Here is a 22,034-nt window from a genome sequence, read left to right as displayed (position 1 = left end):
ATAATATAACCTTCTATAGATCTTTGGTCAGCAACACCAATGGCAGAGAAACAGTCCAGACTGTATGCAAAAGGGCCAGAACTGAGACTGAGGCCCTCAGATCCCACAACTCAGGACAAAACCACCAGCCTCCACCTCTCAGACTGGCACTTTTCCCCCTACGGCCCTGAACTGGTACGGTACGCCACCTTCATAACCGGAGCTTACATAAGATTCACGTCACCTAAACCAGTGTTTCTCAGCGTGGGGTCCGGGGGCCACCAGGGGTCCTTGAGGGGGTTCCAGGGGGTCCCAGCAAATTGATGAATCGTTAAACTTCAGCATTATTTCATTTACAAGAAGTTAACACAGTGAGAGAATGTAGAAGAATGACTGTTTTGATCATAGTTTCACTGTTATCTCTCTACCTACTATACAGATAGACCTGGAATTCTGGACAAAATCATATCTGACAATAAAAATATTCTCAGATTTGACAAAATCTCATCAAATGGGGGTCCAGGGCTCTAATGTGGACTAAATTAGGGGTCCTTGATATGAAAAAGGATGAGAATCACTGATCTAAACCATAAGTCAGCCATCAGTCCTGGTCCTTGAGTACCACAGGCTTGCTGGTTTTCTATTTTACCTGGAAGTTGATTACATTCATTCTACATTACATTACATTCTCATTCAGCCCCTGATTACACCAGGTGACTGTAACTAACCAGCTGGTAGAATAGAAACCCAGCAGGGCTATGGTACTGGCAAGAACCAGGATTGAGAACCACTGACCTAAACCGAAGCCTGTCCTAGTAAGATCAGTCCTGCATTGTCTTTGCCCAGTAGTAGCATTTGATGCCTATTTCACCAGTGTGGATAATTACTATAGCAGTTGTTCTGTTATTGTTTGATGAATATAAATTGTAAGCTGAGTGATTGTATTTTTGTAGTGAGAATTATAATAGTTGTTATCAGAATGTTATTTGCATGTTAAGTGGAATGATTTATTTGTGCAGCAGTATTAGATAATATATTTCTTTATTTGTATTGCAGAACCCCAGACTGGACCCCGAGTCACTGCTCCAACCAGCCTGTTGTGACTCAGCCTTGACTATTCAAAATAAATCAATATATTATATGATCTCTATATTTACTGTGCCCCAACTTCAGCGCCTCATACAGGGTTGGGGTAAATTCGCTTTCAATTCAGTCAACTAGAATTTATAACCTCCTCCTCTCCTCTCCTTGTCTCCTCTCCTCTCTCCTCTCCTCCTCTCCTCTCCTTGTCTCCTCTCCTCTCCTGTCCTTGTCTCCTCTCCTCTCATTGTCTCCTCTCCTCTCCTTGTCTCCTCTCCTCTCCTCTCCTCTCCTCTCCCCTCTCCTCTCCTCTCCTCTCCTGTCCTTGTCTCCTCTCCTCTCCTCTCCTCTCCTCTCCTCTCCTCTCCTCTCCTCCTCTCCTCTCCTTATCTCCTCTCTCTCCTCTCCTCCTCTCCTCTCCTTGTCTCCTCTCCTCCTGTCCTCTCCTCTCCTTTCCTCTCCTCTCCTCTCCTCTCGTCTCGTCTCGTCTCCTCTCCTCTCCTCTCCTCTCCTCTCCTCTCCTCTCCTCTCCTCTCCTCTCCTCTCTCCTCTGTTTGTCTCCTCTCCTCTCCTCTTCTCCTCTCCTCTCTCCTCTCCTTGTCTCCTCTCCTCTCCTCTCCTCTCTCCTCTCCTTGTCTCCTCTCCTCTCTTTGTCTCCTCTCCTCTCCTCTTCTCCTCTCCTCTCCTCTCCTCTCCTCTCTCTCCTTGTCTCCTCTCCTCTCCTCTCCTCTCCCCTCTCCTTCTCTCCTCCATGGTGGGACACACAAACACACAAACCGCTCTCCAATTATAGTAGTGGGATTCAGAGAGTGGATTTTCAAATAAAAAACATTCTTTTGTCATGAAAGGGCCCTTATATCCAGTCATTAACAATGATTTTGAGAATGAAAGTGTCATCATTGCAGTTTCAATATACACTTGCACTTGCATGAATTGGGAGTGAATTAACCCATTGACCCAAGTTACTACTCCTTTACTTCTTTGAGAAGTAAAACCTACAGATTAAACACTTGCTAAACAGATTGAGAACAATTGCTGACAAAAAATGCACTTTATTTTGAAATGACTTTAACCGGTATGTTGATAACCGTAAAATATTGAGTACCTATACACACTGGACACCCAGGAACTCACACAGGAAGTTGCTGTTTTTTGCCTTTCCTCAAGTAGTACCTTTATAAATTAATCTGTTTTAATCTGTTACTTGGAGCCTGCTGATTCACTGGAATATGGTTTATGTTGCTATAAGTTATTATTTGTTTACCTGGTGTTGCTCTGTGTTACATTAGTGTGCATGATCACAGGCCATAATCAGAAGCATCTTAAAGAATAAGTTTGGCAAATTTCTTTTTTTTTTTTTTTTTACTTTTTATTTAAATGTTTCCATTATTTTACAGAGCAAAACATTCCCTGACATAGGACCTCATAGAAATAAAAAATAAATAATAGATAAAGAAATTTACAAAAGAGGAGGGCATTTGAAGCAATTCCATTATAATAACACATTTTGTTACATCAACCCCTCTCACTTAGTTAAACACCTAGGTATAGCGTAACACAAGTCCACCTTTGTATAAAAGTATCAGTCATTCGTTCCATTATGTAAACCCTTTTCAGTCTCTGCACCCACTGAGTTATGGTTGGTGCTTTTGCATCCTTCCAGTTCACAGTTTTCATCTTCTTGGCAATCAATAAAAGTATCCGCAGTATATTTCTCTGATGTGTGCTATATATTCCTTTAGGTACAGCTCCTAACAAAAATAACAATGGATCTGGGGGCACATCCACCTCTAAAATATTGTCAATTTCTTCTTTAACACTTTTCCAGAACCCTTGAATTATTAGGCAATCCCAAAAGATATGCGTGTGGTCCGCTATATTTCCACATTTTCTCCAACATAATGCCACAGAAGGTTCTTTCACATATGAAGAAATGGTGAGAGGTGTATTAAAATACCTGATTTTTCATTTCCAATCAAATTCTTTCCACAGTTGACTATTGATTCCTTTATGACAGCTTGCACACAGGTCTTCCCATATATTATCTTTGATTATAATATTTAATTCCAATTCCCATTTTTCCTTGATGTTCCAGGTATTTTGTGGGATGTCAGTTACAAGCCTTTTACATATATTAGAGACATGTTTTTTTAGTTGGAAAGCATTTCTCTGCAATACTAATAAAGTATTCTTCTAGTTTATTTGGGTTTTTACTGACCATCTCTCTTTCTTTATGGCTTGTGATATAGTGTCTTATTTGGAGGTACCTGTACAAATCACTTGATGGAAGCGTAAATTGTTCTTGAAGTTGGGAAAACGATTTGAGTTCTGTTCCGTTAAATAATTAATTGTGCTAAGACCTTTGTCGGCCCATCTTCTAAACCCACTATCCCACATGGAAGGGGGAAGTTTGGCAATTTTGGACCTATATATATACTGAACAAAAATATAAACACAACACTTTTGGTTTTGCTCCCATTTTTCATGAGTTGAAATAAAAGATCGAAGACTTTTTCTATGCACACAAAAGGCTTATTTCTCTCAAATTTTGTTCACAAATTCTCCTTTGCCAAGAGAATCCATCCACCTGACAGGTGTGGCATATCAAGATGCTGATTAAACCGCATGATTATTGCACAGGTGTGCCTTGAGCTGGTCACAATAAAAGGCCACTCTAAAATGTGCAGTTTTATCGCAGTTTTATGAGATCCATAGTTCAGTGCCTAACAAATGTCTTTTTTCAAGATTTAAACAAATTTGTGAACAAAATTCGAGAGAAATAAGCCTTTTGTGTGCACAGAAAAAGTCTTAGATATTTTATTTCAACTCATGAAAAATGGGAGCAAAAACAAAAGTGTTGCGTTTATATTTTTGTTCAGTATAATTTAATCCTAGTACTACAGGTATGTAAGAGACAAATTATATATAGGTCAAAAAACGCCGAACTTATCCTTTAATCGGCAAGTACAATGAACATGCAGGAAACTGTCTTAGTCACTTTGGTGCAGAGATACCTTTAACAACTTACAGTTTCACACTTAATACTAATACATGTATGTCATTTATTAAAACTTACTCTCTTTGACGTTCCACTGGATTTAAGCATGCCTTTACGATGACGACTGTACAGCAGTATGACTGTTCATGATCCTCACTAATGAACCAATGAACTGGCAATGCACAAACCTCTAGGGATATCTGTCTCCAGCTTTGTTCATCATTATACGTATCATCTTACCCCAGCGATGGAAAATCAATATCAGCATACCCAAACTTTCTCACACTACCTTGATCATTGTTCAGCCCCTAGACAAGGTACCTCTTCTGTTTACTCTTATTTTAAGGAAATTGTGGATATTTACGTTCAAACCGAGCAGATTTTTTTGGATGTGAGACCTGGATAAAGCTTCAAATCTGGGAACTTAATCTTCAGCAGCCCAACAGTGATGTCTCGCATTTGGCTGATGTTATTGCTTTCAGGTAAGGTGCTCCCTTTATGACTAAAGAAAACTATCAGACAATGGTGTTCTTAAAATGGCATTTATTATTTCTTTATTTCAAAGATAATATCACCTGAACAACACAAAAAAAGCCTTCAAACTCCAAAGATTTCTTTTTTTTAAATGAAATTCTCCTTCAATCAAACCAAGATTGTTCAGAAATTTCAAATGATATTATGCGTAATTTACATTGTGACAGTTCTGTATGACCTATGACTTTCCTAAATGTTTTAGTTACATTAGGACAGTGGAAATAGTGCATTCAAAGTAGTGTGATGGTCAACTTCCATATCATATTGTACTGTCAAGTTTCATGAGACACTAAACCACATACACATAACCAGTAATGTAGTGGTAAGGAAAAACACAAACATGAACATTTTTGGAAAGACATACATTTATGCTTTTTCCCCTTAAAACACACTATCCTCATAGAACTTACATCAGTTTGATACTACTTACTATGATGTATACGATGAATTTAAGTCATGAGGAGTTATGTCCACTCTATTCCTGTATCCCTGTATACACTGTATTGCATAAGGACTTCATACACCCCTCTTCCTTTTAGCCCATCTAGCTGAACCTGTGCCGGAGAAGCCGAAGAGGTCAGCTCTGAACCAGCTGACCAGAACCCTGCTGAGGAAATACGACCACGGGGTTCGACCTGTTCACAACTGGACCAGTCCCACCACTGTCCACATAGACCTCATACTGCAGTCTGTCCTCGACGTGGTACGCAAACTTTTTGGACGCTCTCTACACTGTAAAAACTCATAGTGCAATTTAACACAACATTACACCATTAACACAATGTATGTAGATGTGTTTGTCAATTTCAACTTAAAAGTGGTAGTTATGAGCTTCATGACTTAAAATCGTGAGTTCACATCTTGTAACTTAAATTTATTCACTAAACTCAACACTGTTAGTTTATTGGCAGACTTCCCAGTATGCATTGCATTGTCAAAGCTACCTCAACTTAAGAATTCAAATTCACGAGAAAAAAACATTTGTTCACTCAACTAATTTTGTTTAGGAAGGTTAACTAAATGGTTAGTAAACAAACTATCTCCTCAAATTCACTTAACTTAGAATTTTAAGGCAGCACGGACGTACAATAACTTTTTTAGGTTGAAACAATACATTTTATTTTTTATTTTTTATTTTTTACAGTGTATATGGCTACATTCACACTGCAGCTGAAAGTGTCCCAAATCAGATTTTTTTCCCTCACATGTTAAACAGATATGATGTTTTGTAATCAGTGTGAAACAGCAAAAAGCTGTATGGAGTCACACAAAATATGCAATATAACTACATGCGACCTGCATTTGAACGCTCAAATAGGAATTTGTCAGCATTGCCATGACAATAAGTAAATGTTACATGACATGACCTCATTGACCTCCTTGACATGGAGGTCAATGAGGCACAACAATGGAAAGAAAGCCAAACGGCAACAGCTGACTTGATCAGTATTTGGGGAGATGCCTCAATTCAGTCAAAACTGTATGGCATGAAAGCGAAATATGTTTGAAACAAGCAGGAGGTACAAAAGGTGACATCTTTTGTTATTGTTACTCTGCGCACACTTATATATATTCAACATCATTGTCTGTTCAGATTTGGGTTACATCCCAGAATAGTCATGAACAGTCATCCAAAAAAAGAAACGGATATGAGCAGCAATGGGATTGAGCATGAAGGCCTGTGGTGTGAACGTATCTTAAATGTTTTGAAATGACACAGTAGATTACAAATGTCTGCTGTTGCAATGCGAGGGGAAATGAAAAGTCACAGTGAGTCAGTGTGTTAATAATAATATTATTGTTAATGGTGCTATGTGTAACATTTTAACCTCAATAAATCATGACCACATTCATTTTGAGACATTAGTACAATTACCGCAAACAAATGGGACCATTGCTGAGAAGCCTGTCAGCCTTTACCAGCCTCTGCTCTGCATTTTCCATTGTGAGCCACCTGGGTCGGATTTGGCGGGAAATCTGCTTTATGGCACAAAACAGGAAGCTAACAACGAACAGCAAACACAGCTAAAATTTTCAGAGTTTCTGGTAATGGTAGGTGGTGGTATGAGTGAAAAGGTGTTTATCCTCTCCAGGGAGGGGGAGGGGGGGCCCAGGAAACAACTGGATTTATGGGAAATGTGGTCTCAATTTTGAGAAACACTAACAAATGTAGCAAGGTAGCACTAACAATGTTACTGGAGGCTACCAATCATCTTGAGCATGGTCTCATTTGTTTACATGAATTATACCAAGATATCACAATTAATTTTAACAATGATATGTTGATGTTTAAAAATGCTACCTGTCATGTAAAGATGTAGCGCTTCAATATTCCACGCAGTTTTAACATGGGGGTTATTCAGCACTTGACCGCCATGAAAACCAGAATATGAACTACTCACCAAGATCAGATGCAGCTGGACGAGTTTGTAGCATTAGGATTTTTACTTCCCATTCATTTGAATGAGGCCATGAAAATAGATTGAAAACTGACATTTAACACGTTGGTGAACAGATTCAACAACAGATCCTGCTTTTAAGACAATAATGTAGTCATTGGTTCATCGTCGTTTTGCATTTCTATTCTTGCTTTACACTAAAAATTAGTACTTAAAAATAAAAGTAGATCCGGTCTCCCAAACAGGAGCTATCTCTCCTAAATGGTATCCCTCCGCTATGTTCTCTTCTATCAATAAAAATGCTATTTGGCGAAATTATGTTCTAAAATGTTGGACCAGCAGTCAGTTGAAAATCACAGTAGCGGGAGCTGCAGCTGATCTTGTAGATTAGTTTATATTCTGGTTTTCATGGCTGTCATGTGCAGAATAACCCCCATGTTAAAACTATGTGGAATATTGCTTTAAGATTACTTCAAATAAATATATTTCCTTTAAATGACATTCAGAAATTCACATTTTCCCAGGATGGAAAGACCCAGAGCATTACCACAAGCATTTGGTATAGACAGGTGGGTGGCCTCTATCTTATCTCAGTGTTGCCTCTTTGTTTCTCATCGTACAGCTAATGAAAAACAACCACTATTCCCAGCCATAGAATCCATATCTTTATAATTAAAACACTTCCAATTAGCTACCTCTTCAGTGATTGATTTCTTCTGTGTGGCTGCCTTATGCTATTTACAGTGTGAACGGATAACAAGCTATTGAATACAATCAGGATGAGGACAATCCAATTAAAGTTCATTTACAACATGTGGTCAGTCTTGTGAATGCGAGCCTCCAGGGTAAATCTCAGTTCTCTCCAGTGGATTGTATTGCTGTTGATTTTCTACAATATAAACACAGTAGCTAAAGTAAATAACAAATTATGCAAAATTGAATAGACTAAATCAACAATCAAGTTCAGTAGAGTTTTTTTGCTTTAACGTCTTTGTAAATAATTGCTTTCCCACTGTTGTAATTTTGCCATGAGTTCCCTCTCCTGTCTCCAGATCTGGACGGATGAGTTCCTGGTTTGGGACCCGGAGGAGTTTGATGGAATCACTGAGATCTCACTGTCATCTGATGCCATCTGGATACCTGATGTTATCGTTAGTGAATTGTAAGAAATCGTTGAAATCACCCCTTCTTTAATCTAGTGGTCAGTCTAATAGTGGCCCTCTTTAGCACTATGTGTTAAGCATGGCACTAAAATACTACCAGGGTTAGGGTTAGGGTTAGGGTTAAGGATATTATCTACATGTTTACAGTGTAGTGCAGTGAATCTCAACCTTTTTCATATCAAGGACCCTTTAGTCCACATTAGAGCCACGGACCCCATTTAATGAGATTTTGTCTCTCGGACCCAAATCTGAGAATATTTTTACTGTTAGATATGATTTTGTCCAGAATTCCATAACTATCTGTATTGTAGGTAGAGAGATAACAGTGAAACAGTCATCATTCTTCTACATTCTCTAATTGTGTTAACTTGTAAATGAAATAATGGTGAAGTTTAACAATTCATCAATTTGCTGGCGACCCCCCTGGAACCCCCTCAAGGACCACTGGTGGTCCCCGGACCCCACGTTGAGAACCACTGGTGTAGTGAATATCTGGAAAATGTTTTATGTCAGAGTGTTGGAATTGTCGGTTGTGTATGTTTATATAACCCCCATTTGCTCTACCCTTATTTATATCCTATTCCTCTTTGCTGTATCCTATTACTACTTGCTGCTACAATGACACTATTTCCCAATGGTGAGCATTAAAGTCCACCCATGCTAAACATGTGCGTACTCATAGCACTGCAAGGTGTTTTGGATACAAAAGGTCCCACCAAATGGCGCAAGTTACGTCAGTTTCCCAGCTTTAGGAAGACAACATAACACTGTGTGCAGTCAAATTGCCCAATCCTCCTCCAAATAGACATGTTGACACCCTACACCCTAGAGGGGAACGTATCTATGTTCCCAGGGTCCTAAGTTCCCATGGTCCTAAGTTCCCAAGGTCCTATGTTCCCAGGATCCTATGTTACCAGGGCCCTATGTTCCCAGGGTCCTATGTTCCCAAGGTCCTATGTTCCCAGGGTCCTATGTTAGAGTCCTATGTTTTTGACCCGTTTCAAGTTAAAATATGTCATGAATATTATCCAGTTTTTTTTATTGGAACAAGGCTTCAAAACTGCAAACACAGCAAAACCAATGGTTATCATTTTATTTGATTTTGAAGGTCTCTAACCCTAACCCTAGAACTGGGGAACATAGGACCCTGGGAAAATAGGACCCTTTGTCATGTTCCCATTATGTGCCATATAAATCTGGGGAACATAGGACCCTGGGAACATAGGAATGACTCCACCTAGGGGTGAGGCTAGCCAGTCTCATTTTCTGCTCTTCTGCATTGCTGTCCACATCTCACCTTACCTCCCCCCTCTCATTCATATCTGTTTCCCAGCGTGGACGAGGGGAAGTCCCCTCCGATCCCCTACGTCTACGTCAACTCCTCCGGCTCGGTGAAGAACTACCGGCCCATCCAGGCGGTGTCGGCCTGCAACCTGGAGATGTACGCCTTTCCGTTCGACAAGCAGAACTGCACCCTCACCTTCCGCAGCTGGCTCCACACAGGTTCCTCCTCCTGCCTTCAATGGGATGGTAGAGGGTTTTGCTAAAAGGGGGTTGTGCTCAGAGGGATGTGGCGTTGTGCGAACCCGCCTAAATTCAGGTTACCCCACCTTAAGGCTGAAATCAGTGTTTATGAGGTAAATGCGTTCATAGCATAGCACCAGAGTTTCCCCTTTCATTGAATAGGTGGGGTGGGTCACTCTGCCTTAAAGAGCTGGCAACCCACCTAAAAGAATTTCATTAGTCTGGGTTTCAGTTAAGAGTTTTAGTGTCCCATGATGCTCTAAATGGCAGAGACCTTTCCACCCTGACAAGAAGAAAATTCCATTGTAAGTAGTAAGTAGTATCAAACCCTGGGGCATTAATTTATGCTTTTCTGAAAATGTAGTATTAATAGTATTAGTATTATCAGTATTAATATTCCAATAATTTATGAAAAATATAACTAAATGGGGACAGTTTGCATAATGAGTACGTTTACTTTGATACTCAAAGTACATTTTGCTGCCAATACTTAAGTACTTTTACTTAAGTAAGATTTTGAATGCAGGACTTTTACTTGTAATGGAGTATCTTTGCATTGTTGTACATTGTTGTATTGCTACTTTTACTTAAGTAAAAGATCTCAGTACTTCCTCCACCACTGTAAATGGGCTATAGCAACAGATGACCAGCGGCTACTAGATAGGTGTACCTAATAGTGGTCAATGAGTGTATATACCTGTGGGTAATCTCCCAAAAACTGCATTCCATTAACGGCAAAATGTGATTACAACAGAAGCATCTGAAAACGCAAACACAGCCAAAGCAGATATTTACTGTCTTTCCACACTATTTCCATCCTTCTTTCTGTCCTTCTCGCTCCACCCTCCTCCTCTCTTCCTCTCTAGTGAAGGAAATAGACCTCGCCCTGTGGAGGAGCGCGGAGACCATCGCCAACGATAAGAGGGAGTACATGGATGACGGAGAATGGGAGCTGCTGTCCATTCCTTCCCGCTACTGGCGATACCGCCAAGGCGACACCGACTACGCCCACATCCAGTTCAACGTACGTGCCCGCCTACATCCCATCCGTAAACAGTAAAATTTCAGACTAAAAAAATACTCAAAAAGGTACAAGTACACAAAAAGCTATTTTGTGAAATGAGCCTAAACTGTGAAACGCAGAATACGTAATTTGGACACGAATCCTTTGAAGACATATTTGGTAACACTTTACAATAAGGGTCACTAAGTTAAGGGTTAGTTAATGCTTAATAAGCATTAACTAACCCTTAATTAACAGCTAACTAATGTGTAATTTACTAATGGTGTTCATGTTAACTGAGGTATTAATTTATACATTATTTAATAGTTTATAAAGATGACTATTAAATAATGTATAAGTGAATACCTTAGTTAACATGAACACCATTAGTAAATGATTACCAGACACATTAGTTAACTGTTAATTAAGGGTTAGTTAATGCTTATTAAGCATTAACTAACCCTTAACTTAGTGACCCTTTTTGTAAAGTCTTACCACGTATTTCTTGTACTTTCTGTGCAAGGAGCATGTATCGCATTTTAAGATGACACCAGGAATATGGAATGCTATGATATTACACTCTACAAGGTATTTCCATCCTGTGTGACTCTTTTGCTCCCGAGCTGCAGCCCATTTGCCGTTTTTCACTTTCTCCCCTCGCACATCTATTCCACCTCAACTTCACTTTTGTTTTTTTTTTCCCCCAGCGGAGGTGTAATGGCTATCTATCGGCCCTTTCCTAGCGAGTGTGTAACTGCGCTGTGACGGCCGTGATTGCTTATCGATGGCGAGGTTTAAGCCGTGGCCCTCCGCGGGTTACTGTCTCCCATGCTGTGCGCTGGAATTGTAAAGTGTCAAGCAATTGGCCGCGACCTTCATGGATCGGGCTCGCGAGCTAATGCCAAAAGATGAGGCCGAGGCTGTTTCTGGCATGTAAAGAGATGGAGAGAGAGAGAGAGAGAGAGAGAGACCGATAGACAGGGGAGCGAGGCCATAATGAGACTGTCTCAGTGGCTGCCTGATCAATGGACTTCTTGTTAGCGCCGAGGAAAATGGCCTCCTCGCCCGTTGCAGGTGGAGAGCAGGGAGGGAGGCTGGATGGCGGCTGCTGTTTATTCAGCTCAAAGAGTCATGGCTTTTTAGTTATAGGGCATTTCATGGCTCACTGGGCTCCCGTTACACTGTGGCAGTTTTGTTGCTAAAGGTAAATACGTCAGATAAACAGGGTTCCTGCACAGGTCTCCTAAGACTGGGAAATGCATTTGGTTGTTTCCAGGTCTAGAAAAGTGTGAGAATTGTCTGGGAAAAAAAGTCCGGAGAAGAACTGTAGGAAGCAAAGGTTGTTCTGTACCAATACACATATGGCCACACATTCCCTTTAATCATAGACCCACTGTCATTTTACGTTATGATATTGGTTGTGAAGAATAATCTCCAGCTATAGAGTGATATAGTATAGAGTGATAGAGTGATAGATATAGAGTGATAGAGTGATATGCAGGGGTGGAAAGAGTACTAGAATATCGTACTCAAGTAGAAGCGCTGTTACTTTGCTTCAATTTTACCCGAGTAGAAGTAAAATTACTGGTGTAAAGATGTACCCAAGTAAAAGTAAAAATTAGCTGATTTAAAATGTATTCAGTTATAAAATATTGAGTTATAAAAAAACCCCAAAACATTATTAGATATAACATAAGACAGAGCTCAAACTAGGTTCTTTTAATTAAAACTTCACTATTCATGCAACATGATTATGTTTGGCCGGCTTCCGAAGCAATCCTTATGGAGAGTCAACAAAATTGGTACTCTGTAATGGATGTGATTCAAAATGTATAACTAGGGGGGGACAAAAAGTATAACCAGTCAAAACGTACTTACTAAAAGTAAATTGTATGACTTCCTGAAACTTCCTGATACTGAAAAAAGTACACAAAAAAATGAGATAATTATTGAGATAAAAGTATTTTAACCAAAAACCCCAAAATCTGCAGCTCCAAATTATCCCAGTGGAATAAGTAGGAATGGGTGATGAAATAATATGTGAAATGCTTTGCTCCAAAGTGAGATATTCACTCTGTGGAAACAGTGACACCCACTGTGATAAAATGATTGGCAGCACAAAACATAAAACAAATTGTGGTCCTTTTTGAAGGATAGTGACAGGGATCATTAAAGGGGAGATGAAATAACGAAATAGACACCTACATAGAGCTTTGGGTATTACTAAGATGTACTACAATAAAAATAACATTATACAAGTAAGCCATTGTTGAGAAAATCCATTTTTGAAAATGCCTTTGTGCTATATTTGTAGCCTAGCACGCCGCCATCTTTGTTTTTGTCAGCACTTACGTCACAGGGTTGGTTGTTAACTAGGAAGCCTGAGTACAGTAGTGGAGTACAGGCTAGTTAAGTGTTGGTACTAAGGATTTTGAACGTTTTGATGAATCAAAAGACCCACAAACCAAGTCAGAAACCCAATAGCGTATGCTGTGAGCCTGTTAGAAAAATTGCAGTGATCAGACCAGCTGTACGGAGGAGGAGAAGCACGGCGGCAGGATGCCTGAACTTGAAAATCGGTGCATTGGGAATAATAGGTGGTGCCAGTGCGGGGCCGATGCCAACCTATGTTGAAAGTACGTGCTGCCAAGAGGTCAGTTTGGATTATCTGATACGAGATCACTGTGTCACAACCAACCCGACCGTTCAAACAGAGAGAAAGAGAGAGGGAGAGAGTCTGTGGGGGACGTCCTGCTGATACTCTGCTGCTCAATAAACAACAGGTGAGCTTACAAGAGTAGCTTCCTACATTCAGCCGCCACGGGAAGGTGCTTAGAGCATACCAAGAAACCAAACCACACAAAACACAACTCTCCACGCAAAGTCTGTGCTCTATGGTGCGGTAAATTGATGAGACAGTAAACGCATATTATGTCGCTGCTAACCCAATCTCGGAACCCATCGTCTATCTGTCTGACGACGATTAGACTCTGGGGGCGACGGCCAATATTTCGGGGTTTCCGGTGTAGCCATCTGGCAGGTACAGACATCTGTACCAAGACTTCCTCTTCCGTCCGCCGGTCATTGTTTACAGTCCGATTAGCAACTTGAGACATGAGAATGGAGTTGGAGTTGAGAGATGACATCTACGACCGGATTGTTTCGCAAGTTTTTTAGGTCCAGGCGACATTTCGGCTAATCTCTATAAACAGATATCTGCATATGAGACGTCGTTTCATATCTCGCCTTATTGGCTTCAGAATTCACCCGCGGTTTTGGCCGCTTGGGTCCATCAGATCTCAGCTTTCTTTCCTTACATTCCATTCAGGTATTGATCCGGCGGCGCCCCTTGCTGTACGTGGTGGGTCTGCTTATCCCCAGCATCTTCCTCATGTTGGTAGATGTGATCAGCTTCTACCTGCCTCTCAACAGTGGCACCCGCATCACCTTTAAGATCAGCATACTCTTGGGCTACACCGTCTTTAGAGTCAACCTGATGGACGAACTGCCGGCCACTGCCATCAAAACTCCACTCATAAGTAGGATGGCTGACAGTTTTATTAATTTTTTTGAGATATTTAAAGCTCCCTGGAAGGACAGGAGAGTATAATTATTTTTGGAGTATATATGTTGGAGTTTATTACCTTATTTACCTTTATGTTTTTTTAGACCCACTTTTCCTTCGTTGATTTTACCAAAATCAGTTGTGTTTTTCTTGTCCACTTCATTTTTTGTTTCTGGTATATATGTGCAAACTCAATGGACAATCCCATTTATTCTGTTGACACTCTTACTATAACCAGATATGTCATTGTTCTCACTTACCAAGTTCAAAGCTGCACTAGGCAACTTTGCACATTGGCGGCCCCAAATGGCAACAAGAGGTAACTGTTTGAAAAATTTGAACTTCAATACCCAGAAATCTTGTAATGTGACATCAGCAAGCTGCACACAACACACCCATGTTTACCAACCCGGCTGGTCTGTGATGCTTTATACCAAATGATACCAAAGGGACAAAAGAGCTAAAGATCTAACGTTGGTCGGTCCAGCTTTCTATGGACAGAGTGCTCACTCACCGTTGTTTAGGAGACATACAGTATTTGTATTTAAGTTTTGATTCATGAGCCATGGGCCACTGTCCGAAATAATCATTATCATTCATACTAGTAAGTAATAATAATTGTTACTTACTATCGAACTGAATAGGCTACGCATAAAAGTTGGGATGATGAAGAAAGAAAGAGGAAACCCAACGTAGAGTTCTGAGCTTTTCTGTGACTGCAGCATTTTGTTTTCCTCCCACTCTTCATCCAGGTGTGTTCTTCGTGGTGTGCATGGCCCTACTGATGCTCAGCCTGGCCAAGTCCATTCTGGTGGTGAAGCTGTTGCACCACAGCGAGAAGGAGGTCAGGCAGATGTCGGTGTCGGCCTGCCTGCTGGACAAATACGGCTCTGCTGGCCACGGCTTCACCGAGAGCGCTTTCACCTCCGTCAAAACCCTGGACGACGTCAACCAGTTTAGAGGTGAGTTAGAGGAGTGGGAGGTTCCCGTTAAGTGTAAAGATCAAGATTTTCCAGATTCAAAGATATAAGCGCTTTATACCTTGATGGGCACTTTATGTTGTTTGGACAGCTACCCTCAAATTTCTTCAGGTACTTGCAAATTCGAGATTATGTAAGGAAAAATATGTCTAACTTTGAGACAGTATGTTCCCATAACTCCCTTGAGAGCATCAAAGCAGAATTGGGAGACCGAGTTGGGCGAAGAGATAGACGATGAGACCTGGGAGGAAAGTCTTGAAAGTGTGCATAAATGTTCAATTAAATCTAGACACAATCTGATACAATTCAAAAACAGTACATCAGCTGTACTACTCCAAAGACAGATTACACAAGATTTTCACTGATGTGTCCCCCCTCTGTAACAGGTGTAAAGAGGCAGACGGGTCATTGACACATTCTCTTTGGACATGTCGGAAATTGTTTACTTATTGGAAGGGTGTATTTGAATGTTTCTCTAAAGCCTTTGAGAAGAACTGGGAACCTAACCCACTAGTTGCTGTCTTAGGTGCCACGAGTGTGTTACCTATGGCAAACAAGTATGAAACTCAGGCCATTTCATTTGGTATGGTTGTGGCGAGAAAACTTATTCTACGTGGAAGTCAGCCTACGCACCAACATATGATATGTGGATAGGAGAGTTGATGAATGTGTTATACTTAGAAAGGTTAAGGTTCTCTAATAAGAACAAGACTCGAATATTCGTCAGAATTTGGAGCCCTGTACTAGAGTACCTGTACTGTTTTTTCTTTTTTGTATTTGTAAAGATAATCGTGGCTGAGTTGCTCGAGTGATGTACTTTTTGTCTTGTATTGAAAATCCTAAAATAAAGGTTTAAAAGTCCAGAAGTCCTGCTAAGATCAGCTTGAAAGGGAATACGTCCTTGCTGAATGCTTCACCAAAATAAGGTGCTTACTGGAGTCAAGGGTAAAAGAATACTTGAACAAAGGAAGCCAAGGCACTCTCTTTCTGTGTGCAAAGCCTTTATTTTTCTATGGCTACTCTACATGTTTTGGCATAAGTGCCAAGTTTGTGGGGGAGCCATAGAAGAAATAAAGGATTAAAGCTCATAACTAAAGGCGACCAGGCTTTTGCTGTCAAGGCCCCTCAGCTTACTCCCTGCCCAAAAGCTAGCAAAGTCAGTATCGTCTTTTGTTCTTAAAACGTACTTTTATGTAAAACCTCTTCTATTAATCCTGTTTTCATAGTTTTTTATGTTTTATCTATTTTAACTCGTTCATTCCTCTGTCTTATTTGTCCTGTTTCTTACTTCGCCCGTTCATTACCTCCGCCAAGGAGGTTATGTTTTCGGTGCCGTTTGTTTGTTTGTTTGTCTGTTAGCAGGATTACGGAAAAACTACTGGCCCGATTTTCATGAAACTTGGTGGAAGGGTGTAGCATGGGCCAAGGAAAAACCCATTACATTTTGGAGCGGATCCGGATCCAACTCACGAACAAGCAATAATAGCACGAACCTTGGCGGAGGTCTGCGCTCTCCGAGTGCCCTTCTAGTTTTGACTAGGATTTGAGCTGGCAACCCACCAGTCATAAGTCCACTCCTCTAACCTCTAGACTATTGCCAATTGTGATGAAATTTGTCCTGTTTCTCAATTCAGCCAACTCTGATAACCCTGGTAAATCTGAACAGATAGTTAGACTGACACGACACTGGTTTTGATTGGCAGCATTATTTTCATTTCAATGTTTATTTGAATACGGACAGATACATAGACATAGAACTTTTAAACGAAAATAGTCTGATGTCACATATCATAACATTTAAAGCCTAAGCTAATTTGCAATGTTTGTCCCTAGATGGGCTTTTGTAAAAACACTGTTAAAAACAGATATACAATACAACAGAGATAGAATACACACACAAAAGAACATTGTCAACATAAGACAGATAGTACAAAAAAAAAGAACAAAAAAAAAGAACATAGCCTGGTATAAGAAAAGAAAACAAGGAAATAAAGAAAGAAAGAGAGAGACAAAGTCACTCATGACTACATGACTGGTTGCTCTTCAGAAACTGTTTTAGTCTGTATTTAAAATTATCCCAATTATGATCGTGTTTGAGATGTGTGGGTAATGAATTCCATATTTTAACCCCCTGTACAGAGAAAGCTGTTTGTCCAAGGGAGGTTTTACAATAAGGCACTTTGCAATTCCCCACAGCAGCACCCCTAGTGGTTGTGCCAGAGACCCAAAGAGATTTTATATTAGCAAATTTAATAAAATTATCAAAACTTAAAATGTTTAATTTCTGTATTCACATGTAATGTTCACTGTTATTAACATGTAATTAGAGGAAATACAGTCAAAGAGTAACATTTCCACCAAAACAGAAACTATATTGACTGTTCACCTTCCAGACCAGATTTCCTTCATCTTCTCCTAGGTTATGAGTTTGACCCCCCACCGGAGGAGGATCTTCTGTCACTGAGTGAGATCCAGGACAGTCCTACCAGGCTGGAGTGGCTCCTGCAGGAGCTGGTGTCTCTCCGCCTCGCCTTCTACCAGGATGACAGCGAGGACTCGGCCCAGGCTGAATGGCTGGCCCTCTGCACTAAGGTTGACCGCTTTCTGTTCCGGGTTTACCTGCTGGTTCTGGTGTTGTATACCGCTACCCTGATGCTGCTCTGGGCCAGCTGGAGCTTCGCCTGACCGCAGTTTCAGCCCTGCACAAATAGACAGCAAGAACGACTCTGCGTTTTGTTGGTCGTGGTTTAAAGCTGCACTATGCAACTTCGCTCAAGAATTCAAACTGTTATCTCCAGAAATCTTGTGACATGATGCACTCCTCGGACCTAATACTGGGTTCCATTCAAAGTGGGAAGTCTGAAATTCCCTGCTGGTAGATCAGAATTACAAAGCTCTGTGCGTTCCAGTGGTCCAGCAAGGAAAAAACCAGGGAAGAAACATGGACACTCGCAAGTTTTCTTTTCAACCCAACATGAAATATTGTTTCCCATGCAATAGCTATAGTTATGTTAATGACATTTAGCAATGTTAACTAGCTAGTTAGCATAGAACATTAGCAACTGTCAGTGCAACTTTACATTTCAAATTTATATGTGTAACCATTTACCAGTTTTATGGTCATGCAATGCTGAAAATCAAACTTAAGTGTATTTTGTGGATTATAATCTATTAAAAAATTATACTGTGTAGCGCTTCTAGTGTATGCTGCCATGGTGATGTGACGCAAGATAATCTCAGAAATGTTGGGGTTAAGAAATCTTGTGATTTGATTTGATTTGATTTTTTATTAGGATCTCTTTTAGCCCAACTGGGCTATTCTTCCAAGAGTCCTCAACATAAAACCATCACTTTAATAGATACAAACAGAAACAAACAATATTTGTACAATTAAAACACTTAAAACTTACAATTAGCCCCATACGTTGTGCAACACGCAAAAAAACAAACAAAAAAACCCCATTTAAATAAAAACTACAAAGTACAACATATTTCTATTGTCTCACATACATTAACTTAAGACATTTTTTAAAATTATTCATAGGCATTACCCTAGTGATGTCAGGTAGTTTAGTGTGTTTTGTTAGTGTGTTTTGTGAGTTTTCTGTGAAGACCTGTTCCCTTTCGTTCCCTAGCATTTTTCCTAGTAGGAAGTCAGAATTTCTGACTTTCTGACTTTCTGACATCTTCTTCATCGCAGTGTAAATTTCCTCTTCTTAGTGGTTGGTAGGGGTGGAGATGGTGAAAATAATCTATTCACAACAGGTTCAGCCATTTTTGGTGAGTCCAACGTTCTGTGGACAGTGCTCGCTCGCTGCAGTTTAGGTCACACTTTTGTATTTTCACTCTTCCTGTATAGAGACGTTTTGGTGACTGTGCCACCATAAATTAATTTAGGCAAATATGGTGAATCTACAGTGTTTCAACTAGTGGGTATGGGACGCTCTTCTCTTTTGAAGCCTCAATTCAAATGAGTCTATTTGGCAACATCCTGCTGGCTCAATTGGATCAGGTGTGTGCTTTGTAACCATGATGTCATTGGTTCAAATCTGGCCTTGAACTTTTATCATGTATCGTCTTTCCTGTCTGTCTCCGCTGTAAAATACTAAATAAAAATAATCTCAAAAATTGTATAATATAGCTTCTTTTTTTAAATACAGTGTGTCAAAGCATTAATTGCTTACGGTGCTGAACATTGCAGCCCTTTGGTGTGTGCAATTTACACAGTATGACCATGGATAAAGTGTTAGCAGTGTTAGTAAAGCCCCAATGCTGTTAAAATGCAAAGGGAAGACTGCAGATTGCAAGCTGGTTTATAGAATGTAAAGTCACAAAATGGGCAATAAATCTTATTCTCTCCACTCACCCTTCCAAGAAAATGTGTATGATTTTATGATTAAATAGAATAGAATAGAGACAGAACAAGGCAGAAGATAACTATGTTATTCAGAAATGCTTTTAAATATTCCGTCTGCATCACCACCAGATATTGCATTACCACTGTGTGCAGCAACATCATTGACAGAGATATTATTGTAGCCAGAATGTTATCATGTTTTTCTCACAGTGAATATTTACCAAAAGACACTGTATAATGAGAAGGTTCTCCAGAGAAAATCCACAACATCGATGTGATGTTATGATTCTGCATCCATACTTTAATCTCCATCCCACTCCCTCTTCCATAAAACAGATCAATAAAGCCCATTCAGAGCTCAGCCTCTGTAACTATATTCCCTGTTGGTTTCCTAATAGGCGTGATAAGAATATCAGAAGTAGCTCATAGAAACCTTGCCTGGAGGAAGATCTATAGTAATGCAATTTTCACAGTATCGGCAGTCCTTTGCTTCCAGTGGATCTTGTTACGAGATGTTATGCAATAGGGCCGAAGATGAAGAAATAAGAGAAACGCTTTATGTTTCATTCAGTGCCTTGTTACTCGCTGGATGAGATAATTGAGATGACAATCCAGTTTTACCCCGATTTTAACAAGATATGTAAAAGGACATGTGAGTTTTAAGCTGTAGTACATTGTAGTGTGAAGAAAATATATTATGGTAATATTAATAAAACCCTCATAGAGCCAAACCAGCAGTGAGCCTGGCCTAAGCTTCTTTCTTTTGCAAAAATACAAGAGATTGGGCCATGTGACGCATTAAGATCCAGTCCATGAATCGAACAATTCATTTCTAATTGTTATATATAATTTGTTTTTACCTGAAATTACCTGAAATTATTGAATCATATTCCTTTCCAACACTGTATAGGGTATATATTTTAGGGAAAATGTAATTACCTAAACTTTACAATATTTTAGATTAGATGAAACTGTAATGAGCCCTGTGGGGAAACTGGGTAATTATCACATATAGAGGATGCAGTCTGTGTTTGTTACCATTTTGTCTACCAAGGACTTGAGCTGCTATCCTTAAAAATCCTAAAAATATAATTTGTTTCATCTTGTGCTATCATTCATTTTCTAACAGTAGGTGTTGCTTTTTTCAAATAGTGGATATCGCATTTTAGAACCAAACTCTTCGATTGGCTTTCAGGTCCATATATTTTCTTCCTCAACAACACCATTGTTGTGCATTATGATTCTGGATTCACAGAGACCGATGAATTTTTAAGCATTAATAGCTATTTCATGAGAGAAGGGGAAAAAGATACTGAGGAATACAATATAGATAGGCAGAAGTTATACAGGAATAGAGCATCCGTTAATACGGATGTTACACAGTGTGTAAAATGCATTCTTATTGAAATATCAAAATTGAAATATAATTATCGGTTAAGCGCACATGAATGACCGAACAAAGTAGTAAATAGAACTGGGAAAGTCAGAATTTTCTGTGATACCTGAGTTGTTGAGATATGACGTTTAACTTTTCAATGTTATTTTTAACATTTTTGTTTGGAATAAAAAGTTAAAATATCAATTAAAATAAATTAATTACATGCTTGATGTGCATTTTAGAATGAAGAGTCTACTACTGCAACTCTGTGCTGCTTGGTTTCTAAAATATAAAAGCCATTCAAAACACATCTTTTGTTCCTGGGTACATTTTGTTCTTATTTCTGACCAAAGGCACTTGAATGCGAGGTAGTACTTGGAAGTAGGAGCCTCTAGGAGCGTGTAGCACTTAAAGGCAGCATAACATAGTGATGATGGAACACGACAGGGGCTTTAATGAGCTTTAATACTAGGATTAGATGATCATCCAGGTTCAGGCATGTGGGTTTCGTCTGTAGTGAGCCTCCCTGACCTGAGAGACAGTTCTTTAAACATCCACATGGCTGGTTGTGTGATGCCAGAGTTCATCCGGCATCGCCTGGGTGACTGTTTCTTGCCGTTTTTATTTGGTGGAGCTACAAGCATAATTTCCAGGGCTATCCTGGTGGCTCAGTTGGCTACAGTGTGTAACATGTAACTGCAACATCCTGGTTGCGAATTCAGCCTTTGTCGCACCTTTGTTGCATGTCTTCCTGGGAGCGTATCTATGTTCCCAGGGTCTTATGTTCCCCAGATTTATATGGCACATCATGGGAACATGACAAAGGGTCCTATGTTCCCCAGGGTCCTATGTTCCCCAGTTCTACATATGTGCTCTCCCAGGGTCCTATGTTCCCAAGGTCCTATGTTTAACCCTAACCCTAACCCTAACTAACCATATTAAGCGAATATGGGGAACATCTTTTTCAGGTTCCCATTATGTACTATATAGAGCTGGGGAACATAGGAGCCTGGGAACATAGGACCTTGGGAACATAGGACCCTGGGAACATAGGACCCTGGGAGAGCACATATG

The 22,034-nt window shown here is 40.0% G+C and overlaps 1 protein-coding gene across 1 annotated transcript; it reads left to right on the top strand.

Annotated features, from left to right (window-relative positions):
- The first annotated feature begins 39 nt into the window (after positions 1–39).
- LOC139664144 (5-hydroxytryptamine receptor 3B-like) lies at positions 40–17,910 on the top strand. Its single transcript, XM_071542889.1, has 10 exons — positions 40–179; positions 3,155–3,168; positions 5,131–5,294; positions 7,515–7,559; positions 8,043–8,152; positions 9,487–9,656; positions 10,544–10,701; positions 14,009–14,219; positions 14,998–15,207; positions 17,645–17,910. Exons 1-10 carry the CDS (start codon positions 40–42, stop codon positions 17,908–17,910), a joined length of 1,488 nt encoding a protein of 495 aa, XP_071398990.1.
- The last annotated feature ends 4,124 nt before the right edge of the window (positions 17,911–22,034 follow it).

Source organism: Centroberyx affinis, unplaced genomic scaffold (genome assembly GCF_046629955.1).
Source record: "Centroberyx affinis isolate AG114_WGS23_722 - 3 ecotype Tasmania unplaced genomic scaffold, CSIRO-AGI_Caff_v1 ptg000233l_1, whole genome shotgun sequence".
NCBI lineage: Eukaryota > Metazoa > Chordata > Actinopteri > Beryciformes > Berycidae > Centroberyx > Centroberyx affinis.
The sequence above is the reverse complement of the archived record's forward strand: the minus strand, read 5'-3'. Positions and strand labels throughout refer to the sequence as shown.